This window comes from Oncorhynchus mykiss, chromosome 3 (assembly GCF_013265735.2).
Source record: "Oncorhynchus mykiss isolate Arlee chromosome 3, USDA_OmykA_1.1, whole genome shotgun sequence".
Lineage (NCBI taxonomy): Eukaryota > Metazoa > Chordata > Actinopteri > Salmoniformes > Salmonidae > Oncorhynchus > Oncorhynchus mykiss.
The window spans coordinates 42083685-42102483 of NC_048567.1; the positions used below are offsets into that span (position 1 = coordinate 42083685).

An 18799-nucleotide genomic window follows, 5' to 3' on the forward strand; every position below is an offset into this window, starting at 1 on the left:
CACTGTGTTTAATGACGCACATCTAGTATTGCTGCCCCCTTCCCTCCAAAAAGACTCACAAAACACTACTAAGAAAGTGTTGGCAGTCTGCCTTTGACCCGCAGACCTAAACTCACTGTGTCAAACCCCAACAGACTAATAGATCTTTCAAATCCATTCCCGCCATGCAGCCCACCCCTTCATCGCCGTTTCCGGTGTGCTGTGTACTAACTTCCTGTTTCTCTCCTGTAGATGAGAGCAGCGTCTCCCTCCTGCAGCTGATCGGGGACCCTCCCCCGGCTGAGATCACCAAGGTCTATGGCCCCGACAACAGCCCCGGCTACGTGTTCGGTCCCGACGCTAACACGGGCCAGCTGGCACGCGCCCATCTTCCCAGCCCCTTTTATCGGGACTTCTCCCTCCTCTTCAACCTGAAGCCCCAGTCCACCAATGGTGGCGTTATCTTCTCGGTCACAGACCCCTTGCAGCAGATCATGTATGTGGGTGTCAAGCTGTCGCCCGTGAAGGCAAACCGGCAGAACGTAATCTTCTACTATACGGAGCCCGACTCGCAGGAGTCGTACGTGGCGGCCACCTTCCCCGTGCACAATCTGGCTGACCAGTGGAACCGCTTCTCCATCTCCGTGCTGGACGACAAGGTCACCTTCTACATCAACTGCGACGACCAGCCCCAGGTGGTGCGCTTTGAGAGGTCCCCAGACGAGATGGAGTTGGAGTCTGGAGCCGGGGTGTTTGTGGGCCAAGCTGGAGGGGCCGATCCCAATAAGTTCCTGGTATGTATCATGCTATTACTGTATCTTTTGTTATCAGGGTCAGTGCCCATTGTGTTTCAACTTGGTCGATGTGGGAAATGAATACATTTCCTAGATTGATGGACTTGAAATGCAGTTCTACCCCAAACCCTGTCTTATATTTAACTTACAGATGACGGATCTTAATTTGATCCCTCTTTTGTGGCATTAGGAAATTCAAATGAGCCTTGTGAAACCCGCAGTTCTCTTTCTCTTAATGGAGTCATTCGGACCAGTGGGGCCATATTGGTCCATATTCCGTTAGTGTATCCATTGTCACATAATGAATGGTGTGAAAACCAATAATAGGCAACTGTTTGTGATTCCCTGGCTCATTTGGGCCATCAGAGGACATAATAGGGTTTCTAGCGAACCTAAGGTTACGATTGAACTGTCAAATTGTAGTTCAATCCTGGTCTAGGGTGGTCTAGCGGTTAGGGCCCATTGCCTTCAGCGCGCATATAGGCCTACTGTGTCAGTGTGAGTTCAATTCCGGCCTACGCCCTTCTGGCACAAATAACTCAATCCACCCGATTTTACAAGATTTAGTTACACATTTAAAACATGGACAGTCCATCAATATTTTACCCACGATCTTGATAAGAAATTACCATACCAGACTTTGATTTTAGGGCATGGCTTGCCGGCCAAAAATTCTGGATGCTTCCGGAAGCTTTTGTGCATGTGCGGATCATGTTCTGCGCATATTCTCAATACATAGAGAACAGGCTACTCAGATGAATGGTGCTTGTATAATAAAGTTGGGTCAAAGCTGTATCAATGTCTGCAAGATCACATAATGATCACAGTATTCTACCTAACAGAACCGAATATAATAGCATAGTATAACGTTACTGTAAGACAAAAACACCACCACATTTAATCAAGAATTATCATTCTTAAAGCTGCAATAGGTTACGCAACTCAATATTAAGGTGTTCTTAATGTTTTGTACACTGTGTATATCAGTGTCAGGGGCAAGTGGAATCAGAAATGAGACGGATCAGATTTTCTGTTTTGAAGAAGAGAATTGCATGTCCTCACGGCCAAGCTGAGTCCGGCGTGTGAAACGGTAACAGCCGTGCCTGGCTAATATCTAATAATATTTATTATGATAGATGTATTTTATATAGCGCCTTTCATTATACAGATACTCTCATACGCCCACAAACAAAGTACATCCTTTTTTTTTTTTTTTTTTTTTTTACAAATGTATGATTTGTATGATATGATTGCCCTCAATTGGCCTGCTTTAAATCAAAACATAAAAGTGGTCTAACCCTGACCATCCACCTTCTTAAACACCAAGTTTAATTATTGGACTTCACAGTGGGGGAGCAATAAGCTCCAGCTGGCCCTCCCTGCCACCCCTTGTAAGTCCTGTAGCTGACCCTTCGACCGTCGCTATGCAGAACCCAGCACAAACTGACAGGTGCCCTTGTAAGCAGAGGGTACAAGCAGACAGAGGCTCTGAGCACTAAGCACCAGTTGACCAGGCCGGTTGGTCTTTATTTATTTTTCAATGCATTGTTATCTAAGGCTGTTGCTCTCTCGTCATGCAGTAGATTGTAAGGTAACACTTTTAGTTTAGGGATCACGTAGTGGGCACCAATTTGCAGTTAAAGTGTGTATAAGTAACTAATTCAACTAGCTCTCACAGTTTAATGTCAGAATTAGACGTTCATCCATGTTTCTCAAACGTTAACAACTTTCTATCGCAGGATTCGAACTTGCAAACGTTGGTCCTGGTCGGCCCCTAGATGGGAGACCAGATGCTGCTGAAAGGGGTGTTGGAGGGCCAGTAGGTGGCACTATTTCCTCTGGTTTAAAAAAATAGGAGTCTTTCGGATGGGACGTTAAATGGGTGTCCTGACTCTCTGTGGTCACTAAAGATCCCATGGCACTTATCGTAAGAGTAGGGGTGTTAACCCCGGTGTCCTGGCTAAATTCCCAATCTGGTCCTGATACCATCACGTTCACCTCATCATCCCTAGTTTACAATTGGCACATTCATCCCCCCTCCTCTCCCCTGTAACTATTTCCCAGATCTTTCTGTAAATGAGAATGTGTTCTCAGTCAATTTATCTGGTAAAATAAGGGTTAATAAATAAATAAAAGAATCCGAGGCGGATGCTTACGCCCATCCGCCATCCCCGTCCACAACGCCCTAGCAAAAGCAACTTGAAGGTAACAGCGCTCACTGTTGCCCCTCATGGCCGGTTTCCTCATTGAAAACTGACTCGTATCACGGGTGACTTGGTAAGCTAATTAGGCCTTTATTCTGTGCTATAACAATTAACAAAAATATAAATGCAACATTCAACCATTTCAAAGATTTTACTGAGTTTCAGTTCATATCAGGAAATAATTATTTTGAAATGAATGAATTATGCCATAATCTATGGATTTCACAACTGGGAATACAGATATGCATCTGTTGGTCACAGATGGTTTATGGTAGAGAAATGAACATCCGATTCTCAGGTGGACATTCCTCCAGTCAGCATGCCAATTGCACCCTCCCTGAAATCTGTGGCATTGTGTTGTATGACAAAACTGCACATTTTAGTGGCCTTTTATTGTCCCCAGCACAAGGTGCACCTGTGTAATGATCATGCTATTTCATCAGCTTCTCTATATGGCACACCTGTCAGGTGGATGGATTATCTTGGCAAAGGATAAATGCTCAGTAACAGGGATATAAACTATTTTAAGAGAAATATGTTTTTTTGTGCAGAAGGAATATTTTGGGGATCTTTTATTTCAGCTCATGAAACATGGGTTCAACACTTTACATGTTGCGTTTTATATTTTTGTTCAGTATACATTCAAATATATAAAGGCTAAGATGTAACATTTAGAGAATGGACTGGGATAATTGATCTTTGAAAATTTGATTTAAAAAAGTGAAAATGGGAACAGGTATAGCATACTGAAACACAGACGTTGTACATGCCTTTTGACAAATAATGCAGTATTGAATACCCATTTTTTTCTCACTAAAATAGATATTTCTGTGCTGATTCATGACTTCTCAGACAGTATCGTAATTGGATTGTTTTACTTGCTGTTTTACTTGTTTTATGGCTTTACTTGTAAATTTAGACAGTCAGAACCTGTCTCTGACTAAATCGAGATAATTGGATGATTTAGGTCAAACGTGGTCAGAGGGAACAATGATCGTTTTAGTGTGAATGGGCAATCCAATAACCTCAAAGTGAGGGAGTTGTCTTTTTGTGCTTATTGACACAGAGTGATAGAGACATTAAAAAAGAGAGGGGCAGAGGTTAATTTCATGTCTGTGAAAAGTTTGTAGTCCTGCTCACGGTTGATTGATTTTGCTGAGCAATTATTGGACACGTCTTCAAGTACAACTCAGGGCATCGGAATGCTCAGAGAAAAGTCCCAAATAGCACTCCTTTGGCGTTTAGACAGCTCGGGCCATCTGTCCTATCTTGGCAAGACCAAATTAGGAGATTTAAACAGAAGTATTTGGCCAAATGTCAGGGCATAGTCTATTTTTCGTCTAAGCTGTGTAAAATGAATTGTTTCCTCTTTTTAAGACCGTTGTTAGAGACTTGCATTATCTGTAGACTCAATGAAGAGTTGAACCCTTAACCCTGTAATCAGAAGGTACAGGCCAGTTACAATGAATTACCTTTTGAGAGGAATATAGCCGTTCAAGTCAAATTTAGATAGTCCACGAGATTGGCATTATTGATAGTTTTGACAGATGTTAAAGCTATACATTTGTTTGTTGACACAGGCTCAAATTACAATAGAAACATAAATAATGGCGTAATACAACCATGATAAGTTAAATTGCACCTGGTTCCAGGACCGGAAGTAACAGGGGAAAATGAAAAGGCACGTATCCTGTACAGACTGGAGATAGCTTCATAGTGAAAAATGGGCTAATCAAATAAATGAAATACATGTCTTTGATAGCTACTTAGGGACATTGAATGCTCATGAACACAACTGTGGGCGTTCATCGAAAGAGAAGCTCATAACTAAGAGATATTTTATCAGTTTAAAACAGGGGTCTCCATCAGGTCGATAGCCCACTTATGAGTGGCTCGCCAAACAATTCAGGAAGTAAATGCAATTTTTAATGTTTTCCACCGCAAGCTGTCATAAACAACTCTCACAAATATCAGCTCCAGGCTACTATCTAATCAATGCAACATTGACATTATCCCACCCCTATTTAGCCACTATTGGCTTAAAAAGCCAAACCTAACACTATCTGCCAATTCATTTCCAGCAATATTGCCCCTGTCTGTGTGTTGCGTGCCTTTGTCTGTAACTCAGTGTGTAGCCAGTTGATGTGATAAGTCTTGTGGGTTGACAAAGACTTTCCCCAAAACCTTCTCAATTAACTCCAAAGTAAGCTTACCTGGCAGAAGTATATCATGAGTAAGTATTTCATTTGTGTATACTATTTGTTATTTGCAAACTTTGCCATGAAATGAGCAGCAGCAGTAAAGAACCATTGCTAGGTCGACACATTCGTTACTCGCTAGATGCACAATTAAAGGGCCAGATGCCCTGTTAAAGGGGAATTATCCCCAAAAAATCAAAATATGTTAGTTTTCTTCCAAACCTAAAAAAAATTGTCTTCTGATCAGATTTACGCATTGACACGGACTCAAAACATCCAATTTAGCTTTTTCTTTATGAACAATTGTCATTTGGAGAGTGAAAAACAAAAAAATCATTTTGGAAAATATAATACATCATTTGGGTGTGGGGGATTTTATAGGGCCCCCTATGTTTATTAACTATTATTTTACCAGGTATATTGGCAGGAAACGGTGCACTACTTTCTCCTGTACACTAAGGACCTAGGGAAGAGTGCCTATTTGAAAGCTAGGAAAAAATGAGTAGCTCGTGACATCATTTTTAAAAGTATCTCACATGCTATAAAAGGTTGGAGACCCCTGGATTAATGGGAGTCATTGAAAGAGGCTATTGTGATGGCGAGTTTGATGGACTAAGACCACGGAGGATGACAGAGTGTCATATCAGAGGAGCCCTTTTCATTTCTCAACACTTGGGGCGGCTGTATTAAACCCCTCGGCTTCTCTCACGAGAGGGGGTTTTCCACCAGAAACCACCACACAGATCAGGGATGTATGTTTTAAGAGACAGGGCTTAAGAGGGAAGATAATGTGTGATGTGTTTGTTATTGTTTAGAGCAGGGCCAACGTGTGTGGGCTTAATGGGGGAGAAGAATGCTGACATGTGTACAGGCCATGTATTGACAACTGTGTGTGTGTGTGTGTGTGTGTGTGTCTGTGTGTGTGTCTGTGTGTGTGTCTGTGTGCTTGCATACGTGTGCTTGCCTCTGTATTTTCCTTCATAGGGGGTGATCGGGGAGCTGAGGGTCGTTGGAGACCCTCGGGCCGCTGAAAGACAGTGTGAAGAGGAAGGGGATGACTCGGATGCCGTAAGTGACCCTTGACCCGCTACCGATACAAAAACAGGTGCAACAGCTTAGCCAACAACTGTATAAGCACTAAGCAAGGTATAGGGAGGCTAAAACTTACAGTGAACTCTTGGGAACAAACAACCAGTTGTTTCTGTAGGAGTTGGAAATGCTACAGTACATCCCCAAGCCCTGTGATGTGTAGAAATATTCAAAGTTGCCATAGGTACACGATCTACGCAAATTAAGCATATTTGTTTAATATGTGTCAGTTAGTAATACATTTGGCTTGAATTGCATACGTTACATATTTTCGGCATAAATCCCATGTATTTCTGTGATGCATTACATGTTAGTTATCCATTTAGTATTAATAGCATACGTTAGTATGTATTAATAGCATACGCCTGTGTATTTCTGTGGTGTTTGGATGTTGTGTGCAATTAATGAAGGAACATTCCTCTTGATGCATTCACTAGGAACGAAACAGGAGCAAACAGGCTGACATGGGGAGGGACCAACCTGAACTTATCTAATAAGAAACACTTGTTTTTCTTAGTTTCCGTTGTAAAATGTTTTGCTACGATTTGTGCTAATGAATACACCCCTGGTGTCTCTCCTACCAGGCTTCAGGAGACGACGGAAGCGGTGACGAAAGGATACCGGACGAGGAGAAGAAAGGATCGGTATGATCATTTGACAAACATTTTATTGTTCACATTTGGTTGCCATCCACAAACAAGCACGTTCGTTCCATCTAAGCAGTCTTGTGTTTCCTGTTTCCTTTTGGGTCTACACTATTGGAGGCCATGATCTAAAACCAGGTTGTCTGTGATGTTTCAAAGTCACAGTTCGAACGGGACGGCTTGACTATGTACTGGTTGTAGGAAGTTTGGAAATGTCGCCATATGATGGGTTTTCACTACAATGTTCGCTCATAGTTGTTGTTGTGACTCCGTTGTAGGAAAATAGTTTGTGAATAATAGCTACATAATGAAGATGATGGATCTCTCTCTCTCTCCCCCCTCTCACTTTCTCCCTTAGGGTACATCCATATGGGACGCAAAGATACGAAAATACGTGTTGGTTGAAGATGTCAGACTGACAGTTACGGTACGTGCTCTGAAATCAATTTTACCTGTATTTGTTGGCGTTCACCCACAAGCATGTGAAATTATATCTTTTGATTTGTCAGCACCGCTCTTTCTTCTCGTGAGCAGCCCATTCCCTATATACTGTTGTGCACTATGTAAGGAACTATGTAGGGCACCCTATTCAAATGACACCCTGTCCTGTTCACTACTATAGTGCACTATATAGGGAATAGGGTGCCATTTGTGACGCAACCATCCGCGTCTTCGGATTTTAAACATATGGTCAACATGGAAACCGAGTTATCTGTAGGGAGCTGGATACGGTATAGGGAGGTGGTACGTTGTGGGGAATGTATATAGTCCGGTTTCTCTGCGGCGTATCACTTGGACAATGTCCTAAACTAACACAATCGTCGTCCATCTAGCTTAGTAGGACTCCGTAATACCTCTGTCAGTGCTGTTGTAGCTAATACCCCCCCAACAAAACAAAAAAATTCAGCGGGGGTCAAATTTTCAAACTCCTGGATATTTCTAAAAAAACTTTTGTATATTTTCCTAAAATAAAAAATTACCGATCCCACTGCAGTTCCCCAGCGACCCCGACTTTGAATACCACTTTTCTACAACAAGCAAATGTTGCAGCACAACCTCCGACCAACCTCCATACAACGCTGTGGAAGACAAAAGAGGAAACCAGATGTCTGGTCCAGGTCAGGGTGATGATATCTCCAAGGTTCTATTTTGTTATTTTGACTGCTTTCTCAATCAGACTTAAGTTGAGAGCACAGCAATAGAGAGGGATGCAACGGAAAGAGATGGTGGGGAATGTTGTGCCTGTAGCAGAGGTCTAAAACTCCCTTTTTGTCCTGCCAAGCCTTGTAGGTTCCACAGGGCTCTGGGTGCATGGGCTAACTTTGAAGCCTTGTGCCACTTGACAGTGGGGCTTTCCGCCCACCAGACAAGTGTTTATTATCATCGTATGGAACAGCTGTGGATTTGGATTTGGTTTCATTACATTGCTTAATGCCTGTCTGACTTCCGCTCAAGTTTGGACAAGCAAAGACGGAAATGCAGACACTTTTCCATTGTGTGACTGACGGCAGGTTTTAGCGTGATTGATGGACTTGCAAGTTGTCATCGTCACATGGTGCACTAAGGGCAGGAATGCAGTCAAATCCGCACTGCAGGAAAACGACAACATTGTTCCTGCACCATTAAAGGGCTGGTTATAAAGGGGCGGGAAGTGATGTTGACATGCAGGTTTACTACCGTGCAGGTTCTATTGAATATTCCACCCATACGCTTAGAAATGTTGAGGGTAAAAAAAAAAATTGGCAGGATGATCTACCTATTGTCAAGCTTAAGTCCCATTTTACAGTCGTCTGGATGAAAGTGCATCTAATTTAATATTTCTTTTTTTTTAAGACCGCTCGTGACAGTGAAGTAAACATACTACTTATTTCATTTACATTTCTAATTCAATTGAGTCTCACAACTCATGTAGACTCTGGGATTAGGCATGTGTGTATTCGGAGTGCGAATCTGCTCTTTGTGCCATCTTTACCTTGTTTGCATCAACTTTGTGATCTAAATAGTTTAGTTCTTAGCACACAAGTTTCAATCTGCAAGTGCAAAATTGGGCTTGTGTCATCTATGGTTAAATTAAGTTGTGTTTTCAAATCAATCACCACCCGGAGCCTCATCTATACCCGCTCTCCTCACTCCCACCTCTCAGAAATTATGAATGCATGGGAGTATAAGTGTGTGTCTGTTTTATTACATATATCCCCTTGGATCGCTCATATAACACTCACCAAGCCATATTCTCCACATAGTTGACCTCAGGCCCTACAATAGGAAGAATGTTTGCCCATAGAGGAAACTGGTTAATGAAACAGTAAAGAATTCCATACCTTTTCTTTCACATGCCCCCCTCCTGCCGTCTATCCATCGTCCCACCCAGTGTTCCCCTCTCAGATTCCACTGGAGAAAAATACGAAACTTTTCACCTGGTGAAGAATGAGCTTAGAAAATGTGGGTGTTTGGTGTCATCTTCCTGAGTGGGACAAGTATGGAAATGGCCTCTTCTCTTCCACCCCTGCATATTCCCCTACCTCTAGAGCACTAGTGGGGATGTCAGAACTTTGCCAGTCCTTCCTTGTCTCTACTCCTTAACACACACACACCCAGACACAAACACACTGAAACACACCCACACACACTGACACACACTCAGACACCAGCTCCTCCACTCTATTATTTGACCCCTATCTGAAGAGCTGGAACCCAAAACGGGTCACATTCCTGTTGCCAGACGTGTTCCTCCCGACCAATATAATTGCTGCCTGTCGCCATCCCATCCGCACCCAGTGGGAGAACGTACGCCCACTGTCTCGCTCACTGAGAGAAGAAAGAAAAGGGGGATGGGAAGGAGGGGAGTCCAGACAATTGTCTTTCTTGGCCCCTTGACTCTCTTCCCATCCCCCTTCTCTAAGCTTGACACCTGTTATTTGATCAGCCCCCCCATGATCAATGTTAGTAGCTACCCTAACATTTTGCGGTGTAGTGAGTACATAAACTTATGCGGGGCACTACTACATATCTGCTCTTTTTATAGTTTTTGTCGTCAGGTAAACCGTTGTGCATATTATATAACCTACATACGGACACTGTATTGTAGATGTGTGTATGTATGGGAAAACATAGGAACTTGTGCACTATACAACTCCCTATACCCTTCAGCTCAACTCACTGTTGTATGTTCATAATGACCACACATAAACGGCACGCCACCGTCAGAGCTACTTGCAACACCACTGTAGACGCTACCTCACAGAGGGGGAGAAAGTGTGTTTGCTTGGTCATGGGTATTCATTTGTTTATGGTAAGTGAACCTGAGCAGTTTAACAAGGTGTGCATAAAAATGAAATTACATAATGGACACCAGACACTGCTAGTCTGCCAAACATTAGCGCACTACCCCATAACAAAAATACAATTTCACAAAACATATACATACATAGCTCCTTAAACTACAAATGGGCTGCCTTTTTGGCAATATTATGGAAGAGGGGAAGCCAACATTGAGTATTTAAGTACCAACTTTGTACCACAACATAAACATGTACTCTTTACATTTGGTCATTTTTGTGTGGGAACTACTGGTCAAATACCCATTAAGCAATACTAAGTCAGTTGGGAACTTTGAGTTTCCTTGGAGCTGGATATATTTTTATGTTTTCATTCTCCCAGCAATTTGGTTGTATTATCACCCGATAACAATTTTTAACATTAACTTGGCTACATCCCAAAACATGAACTCCATAAATGTCATTGTTTTCTTTGTTCGAGAACAACAAATACTCATGTCGCATTATTAGGGATTGTTATTCTTAGATTCTTACAAATAAATCAAGCATAGATTGGTAACTTTTTTGCTAATTTAACACACATAAATTACAGGGCATGAGACAAAAAGAATGGCATGCCTCAAAAAGAATGGCACAGATTGACCTCGGAGACACCGTGTCGGTGTGGTGCCCTCCCTGAAAGTCGTGAGAGGACAAATTTGCGCTGTGACTGATTGTCTAGAGGTGTTGGGCCAGTTAGCCTTGGATACTCCTCGACAGTCATGTTTTTCACCCGTGTTCTACCATTCTTCCGGGGCCCTCTCCTGCCTTGTCTTACTGTGCTGTGTGGTGGAAGCTGGAGGTCGGTATCTGCTCCGTGACAGAATGTCTAGATGTGCTTGGCTTGCTAGCCCAGGATAAACCCCCCTTGGTAGACTCGCCACCTGCGATTTCCTGGTCTACAGGGCCCGCTGCTGCTGGTCTACAGGGCCCTCTGCTGCCTCACTGTGCGGTAGCCTACTGCAATGTGACTGTGCGCATTGACCAGATCCACACACTGGGGGAAATCCCTGTCAGCACACACCTTCAGGGCTATTGAACACAGTGGGGTCCTAACTAAGGAACCAATGCTCGGGCACACACTTGGTTTCTGATTTTAGTAGACCAGTAGGCTACAGCTGAACATTTGTAGGGCATTTGATCTTTTAATTTGTTAACATTTTAATTGGTTAATTGTCTTTTTTTCTTGCGAATTGTTAGATTCAGTGGTTTAAAATGGGTGTTTTTGTGCTACAAATGGTTTTAATTGCTGCTTATCTGGTGTATGGCGCATTGCATAGTCTGTTATCAAAAACAATCTCATCTCCTTACCCCAAAGATACCGCCAAACCCTACTTTGACTGATAGTACAGCAGATTTTATCTTTCAGAGAGGTTTGATTGTGTCACCATTTGATTCCTACTGTGACATGCTCATTAAACTTTCCCATCTACAGTGTTTGTTAAAAACTGTGTTTATTGTATCAGATTACTTGAGTTTGGATTATTTTAAATCTTCTAAGTGTAGAGAGAATTTAGGAAGCAACAAATCAAGGTGTTTAATTATTCTTCTGCTCTTGGTGTCACGAAACATTCACCTGAACCCACTCCTATTGGCTATGGATGAACTTCCAATACTGTGCCATAGCTGGGGAAATCTTATTAAACTGTTTCAGCAAGGGCTGCCGATCTGAAGTTTCATTGTTGTTTCCGGACATGTAGGGAGTCGTGCCAGACCTTAAGATCTTGGTTGGGGGTCCGGGTATGTATGTGTTTATGTGAATATATATGTATATATAATTTGTAGAGGAAAGTAGTATGTATATCGATATGTGTGTGTGTCTATATTATTATGTGTATGTATATTTGTATTTTTATTGTTGTGTGTATGTCAGTGGGGGCTGCAGTGGGGGATGGTTGGGGCGGGGTAGCGTGGGTGGCGTCGGACAGCTGGAGATCATGTTTGTGTTTGCCGTTCCACTGGTTCCGCTCCGGTCGTTGTCGTGGGCCCGTACTCCCTGGTTGGGGTGCAACCATCCTCCTGTGGTGTACATGTGTATCGTGAGAGGTTGGTGGCTCATTGGTTATGAGGGGCGGGCTTGTGGTGGTGGCTGGAACAGAATTAGTGGAATGGAATCAAGTATATGGTTTCCCTGTGTTTGCTTCGTTTCTGCCACTATGAGCAGCCTCCACTGGGTGGGTGGGTGTGTGTGTGTGTGCATATATATGTATATATCATTATTATTTGTTTGTATGTACAGTACCAGTCAAAAGTTTGGGCACACCGACTCATTCAAGGATTTTTCTTTATTTATGTATTTGGGGTAGCAGCCTCTAAGGTGCAGGGTTACGTAACTGGGTGGAAGCCGCCTATTTAAGTCGGATGGCTTTGAGATAGAAGCTGTTTTTCAGTCTCTCTGTCCCAGCTTTGATGAACCTGTACTGACCTCGCCTTCTGGATGATAGCGGGGTGAACAGGCAGTGGCTCAGTTGGTTGTTGTCCTTGATGATCTTTTTGCCCTTCAGAAAGCACAACCCTCTGAAGAGCCCTGCAGTTTCGGCGGTGCAGTTGCCGTACCAGGCATTTATACAGCCCGACAGGATGCTTTCAATTGTGCATCTTTAAAAGTTTGAGGGTTTTAGGTGCCAAACCAAATTTCTTTAGCCTCCTGAGGTTGAAGAGGCACTGTTGGGCCTCCTTCACCACACTGTCTGTGTGGGGTGGACCATTTCAGATAGTCAGTGATGTGTATGACGAGGAACTTGAATATTTTCCCCTGCTCCACTGCGGTCCTGTCGATGTGGATAGGGGCGTGCTCCCTCTGCTGTTTCCTGAAGTCCACGATCAGCTCCTTCGTTTTGTCAACATTGAGTGAAAGGGTATTTTCCTGGCACCACACTCCCAGGGCACTCACCTCCTCTCTGTAGGCTGTATCGTCATTGTTGATAATCAGTCCTACTACTGTAGTGTCGTCTGCTAACTTGATGATTGAGTTGGAGGCATGCATGGCCATGCAGTCATGGGTGAACAGGGAGTACAGGAGGGGGCTGAGCACGCACCCTTGTAGGGCCCCTGTGTTGAGGATAAACTCAGTCACTGTATCAGTGTATTTGTCAATGTTATTTTCAGAGGCTACCCGGAACATATCCCAGTCCGCATGATCAAAACAATATTGAAGCGTGGATTCTGATTGGTCAGACCAGCATTGAGTAGTCCTTAGCAAGGGTACTTCCTGTTTGAGTTTCTGCCTATAGGAAGGGAGGATCAAAATGGAGTTATGATTTGCTGAAGGGAGGGCAGGGGGAGGGCCTTGTAGGCATTCTGGAAGTTGGAGTAGCAGTGGTTGAGTGTTTTAGCAGTGTGAGTATTACAGTACAGTCAATGTGTCGATAGAACTTCGCTTGCGTTTTCCTCAAATTTTCTTTGTTTAAAATTCCCAGCTACAAAAAATGCGGATATGTTGTTTCCAGTTTGCATGAAGTTCAGTGAAGTTCTTTGAGGGCCGTCGTGGTATCAGCTTGAGGGGGAATATACACGGCTGTGACTATAACCAAAGACAATTCTCTTGGGAGATAATACGGTCTGCATTTGATTGTGAGGTATTCTAGGTAAGGTAAACAAAAGGACTTGAGTTTCTGTATGTTATCACGAAACATACACCCCCACCTTTCTTCTTCCCGGAGAGTTATTTTTTCCTGTTGGCGCAATATACTGAGAATCCAGCTGGCTGTATTCTCTCAAAGACTAGAGAGCCATGTTTCCGTGAAACCGAAAATGTTACAATCACTGATGTCTCTCTGGAAGGAGATTCTCGGCCTGAGCTTGTCTACTTTATTATCCAGAGACTGAACATTAGCGAGTAATATACTCAGAAATGGTGGATGGTGTGCTCAGGACAAGAAACATCACTGTGTTTCACTTTGTATTGACTTATCGAAGTCCTTCGACACTGTTGACCATGCCCTGCTGTTGTATAGACTTAAAAAGGTTGGTTTAGTGTTGAATCATTGATTGGATTGGTTCCAAAACTACCTATCTGACAAAACAGTGTGTAGCACAGGAGGGTATAAAATCGGAGTTTCGAAGGCTTACGAAAGGAGTTCCCCAGGTCTGATCCTTTTTATACTGTATATACATTATATAGGGAAGACTTGACTCTGCCAGTATCCATCTGTATGCGGGTGACACAATTATTTATCCTGTCACATTCTGTCACTAATATTGAGATGGCTTTTCAGGACTTTTGATGCAGGAAAACTAAACGTATGGTTTTCACTTCACTGAAGGTAAACAGATGTAGTCACTTGCCAGGGCAGCAAATTGATAGGGTCAACTCTTTGGGATTTGGTTAGATGAAAATATGAGTTTTAAACCGAACATTTGATAACTTGACCCAGAAACTGAAATTTGGGGTTTTATTTTAAGAACAAATATTATTTTTCATTGTCAGTCAGTCAAAGGATGTTGTTCAAAGCACTTTTTTGTCGGTGCTGAATTTTATGGTGAAATTATTTATATCCAGGTCTCGGCAAGTACCTTAAACTCTGGACACATTTATCACAAATACTAGATCACTCACGCATCACTGTGATTTGGATGCCATGTTGCAATCAGTTTAGGCTCCTCAGAGGAGGAAGGGGAGGACCATCCTCCTCCATTATCATTTTTATTTAAAACTATGCTAAATATAATCACGTCACCAAATAATTGATTAAAACAAAATGTTTTGCAATGAAGGTCTACAGTAGCCGCAACAGCACTCTGTAACTATGACAACTTCCGGAGGACGTCCTCCAACCTATCAGAGCTCTTGCAGCATGAACTGACATGTTGTCCACACCATATCAAAGGATCAGAGAATTAATCTAGTACTGAAGGCTAGCACAGCAGTGCATAAAATGTGGTGAGTAGTTGACTCAGAGGGAAAGATAATAGATGAACAGTTTAGAACAAATTATTTTCTTCCAAAATAAAGAAGGAAGAGATTTCACTTTGTTTCACTTAATTAGCTAGCAAATACAGCTAGCTAGTTTAGCCTACTCAAACACCCTGCTCAATCAGGGATGCTATGTTAGCTCGCTGGCTATGATTATCCAACAGAACACTGGAACGCTTCTAAGTCAAGGTAAGCTTTTGGGTTTTACAAATGTATTGCTACCCGGACCCGCCGGTGTAAGTGCTAAACTGCTTACTGACGACACTGTAACGTTACTGCGTAATTGTAGCAGATTTACTAACGCGTTAGTTCTGTTAGCTATGTTGACTATGACTTTACTTAAGCTAATATGGTGACAACAATGTAGATTGTGTGTAGCAGTTATGATATTGTTTGGCTTGGAAAAGTGTTGTGCAATGACGTCCGCAGGTGAGAGGAGGAGAGTGCAAAGGAATACAACATGGCTGTTATGAAAGTGAACTGTGTACACGTGATCAAGGGTGTATCCATTTTGCCGATTCTGTTGAAAAACATTTCTTAAACAGAGCAAAACAGGGATAAACATACCTGAATTCAATAGAAAATCTTGTTTGCAACTGTTGGATAAATGATTACATCGTATATCAGATACATACAGATAAGACCAACATTGCGCCAACAGAGATGGTCTCCTCGCTTCGCGTTCTTAGGAAAATATGCAGTGTTTAGTTTTTTTAATGTATTATTTCTTACACTGTTACCCCAGGACATCTTAATTCTTACTACATACAGCCGGGAAAAACTATTGTATGTAAGAGTAACGTCATCTTACCAACATTACAACCAGGAATATGACTTTCCCGAAGCGGATCCTCTGTTTGGACCACCACCCAGGAAAATGGACCGGATCCCAGCAGGCGACCCAAAACAACGGCACCGCAGACGGAATGGTCTTCTGGTCAGGCTCCGTAGACGGGCACATCTCTCACCGTTCCCGAGTACACTATTCACCAATGTCCAGTCTCTTGACAACAAGATAGACGAAATTCGAGCAAGGGTTGCCTTCTAGAGAGACATCAGAGATTGTAACATTCTTTGTTTCACGGAAACATGGCTCACTCGGGATACGTTATCAGAGTCGGTATAGCCACACGGTTTCTTCACGCATCGCGCCGAGAGAAACAAACATCTCTCTGGTAAGAAGAAGGGCAGGGATGTATGCCTTATGATTAACAAGTCGTGGTGTTATCATAACATACAGGAACTCAAGTCCTTTAGTTCACCTGACCTAGAATTCCTTACAATCAAATGTCAACCGCATTATTTTCCAAGAGAATTTCTTTCGATTATAATCGCGGTTGTGTGTACGCTGATTCGGTGAGCGAGTTTATTAGCAAGTGCATCGGTGATGTTGTACCCACGGTGACTATTAAAACATTCCCCAACCAGAAACCGTGGTTGGCAGCATTCACGCAAAACTGAAAGATCAAACAACTGCTTTTAATCACGTCAAGGCAACCAGAAACATGACCGAATACAAACAGTGTAGCTACTCCCTCCGCAAGGCAATCAAACAAGCTAAGCGTCAGTATAGAGACAAAGTAGAGTCGCAATTAAACAGCTCAGACACGAGTCGTATGTGGCAGAGTCTACAGTCAATCACGGATTACAAAAAGAAACCAGCCCCGACGCGGACACTTGTGTCTTGCTCCTAGACAAACTAAACAACTTCTTTGCTCTCCTTCACCGCAGCCAACGTGAGTAAAACATTTAAACGTGATAACCCTGGCAAGGCTGCCGACCCAGACGGTATCCCTAGCCGTGTCCTCAGAGCATGCGCAGACAAGCTGGCTGGTGTGTTTACAGACATATTCAATCAATTCCTATCCCAGTCTGCTGTTCCCACATGCTTCAAGATGGCCACCATTGTTCCTGTTCCCAAGAAAGCTAAGGTAGCTGAGCTAAACAACTATCACCCCGTTGCACTCACTTCCGTCATCATGAAGTGCTTTAAGAGACTAGTCAAGAATCATATCACCTCCACCCTACCTGACACCCTGCCCTAACAAGAGGAATACCAATGTAAGAATGCTGTTCATCGATTACAGCTCAGCATTTAGCACCATAGTACCCTCAACTCGTAAATAAGCTCCAGACCCGCTCTGTGCAGCTGGGTCCTGGACATTGACGGGCCGCCCCCTGGTGGCCCAGGTAGGAAACATCTCCAGCCTGCTGATCCTCAACACTGGGGCCCCACAAGGGTGCGTTCTCAGCCCTTTCCTGTACTCCCTGTTCACCCATGACTACGTGGACTGCACGCCTCCAACTCAATCGTCAAGTTTGCAGACGACACTACAGTGGCAGGCTTGATTACCAACAATGACGAGACGGCCACAGGGAGGAGGTGAGGGCCCTCGGAGTGTGGTGTCAGGAAAATAACCTCACCGGGGGCAAACTACCTGCCCTCCAGGACATCTACACCACCCGATGTCACAGGAAGGCCAAAAAGATCATCAAGGACAACAACCACCTGAGCCACTACCTGTTCACCCCGCTATCATCCAGAAGGCTAGGTCAGTACAGGTGCATCAAAGCTGGGGACCGGGAGACTGAAAAACAGCTTCTATCTCAAGGCCATCTGACTGTTAAACAGCCATCACTAACATTGAGTGGCTGCTGCCAACATACTGACTCAAATCTCTAGCCATTTTAATAATAAAAAATTGGATGTAATAAATATATCACAAGTCACTATAAACAATGCCACTATATAATTGTTACATACCCGACATTACTCATTTCATGTGAACAGCTGAAGTGGGAGGTTTACATACACTTAGGTTGGAGTCATTAAAACTTGTATTTCAACCACTCCACAAATGTCTTGTTAACAAACTATAGTTTTGGCAAGTCGGTTAGGAAACCTACTTTGTGTATGACACAAGTTTTTTTCCAATAATTGACATAAGACAGGGAATTTTTACTAGGATTAAATGTCAGGAATTGTGAAAAACTGAGTTTAAATGCATTTGGCTAAGGTGTATGTAATCTTCCGATTTCAACTGTATAAACTGTACTCTATACCATCTTGTAAAGGAATGGTAGTTGTTGTGAAATTGTTAGATGACATGTTAGATATTACTGCACAGTCGGAACTAGAAGCACAAGCATTTCGCTACACTCGCATTAACATCTGTTAACCATGTGTATGCGACCAATAAAATTTGATTTGAAGAGTGTGCAATGCAGTTTGCAATGTGTTACTGTTTGTCGATGTCTGTCACCTTACATTTTTCTCTCGACCTGTGTGCACCTACATTGTAAACTTTTTATTCATAAGCTATGTTGTAACAACCTAATGATGTGTATAGGACAAATTTGAGTATCATGTTGTAGCCTAAACCTATCGCTGTTACAATCAACTGGGGGAATGGAATATGAATGAAAGTCATCTAATATGCTGTAATAGACACAAGGCCATGCTCATGAAAAAAAATTCCACTGACCGCTACTGCGTGCAATGGACCTCTCTCTCCTCCTGGCTAAATCACTGATGCACTTTTGTGTACAAAGCATTGATCGGGCAACTCCCTTTGTATTTCGGTTCCTTTCTGACCAGATCAGTCACTCAATACATTCTTCGTTAAGAGTTGCTTGATAATTGCTCGACAGCCATTTTC

General features: G+C 42.9%; 1 protein-coding gene across 3 annotated transcripts in view; it reads left to right on the forward strand.

Annotated features, from left to right (window-relative positions):
• Positions 1–18799, forward strand: part of LOC110519975 (collagen alpha-1(XVIII) chain) — a 173432-nt gene that overhangs the window by 96430 nt on the left and 58203 nt on the right. For all 3 annotated transcript variants that reach the window (XM_021596908.2, XM_021596906.2, XM_021596907.2), the window contains 4 exons: positions 232–773; positions 6160–6243; positions 6849–6908; positions 7267–7335. In XM_021596908.2, coding sequence (XP_021452583.2) covers positions 232–773; positions 6160–6243; positions 6849–6908; positions 7267–7335 — 755 coding nt within the window. The remainder of the gene's footprint in view (positions 1–231; positions 774–6159; positions 6244–6848; positions 6909–7266; positions 7336–18799) is intronic.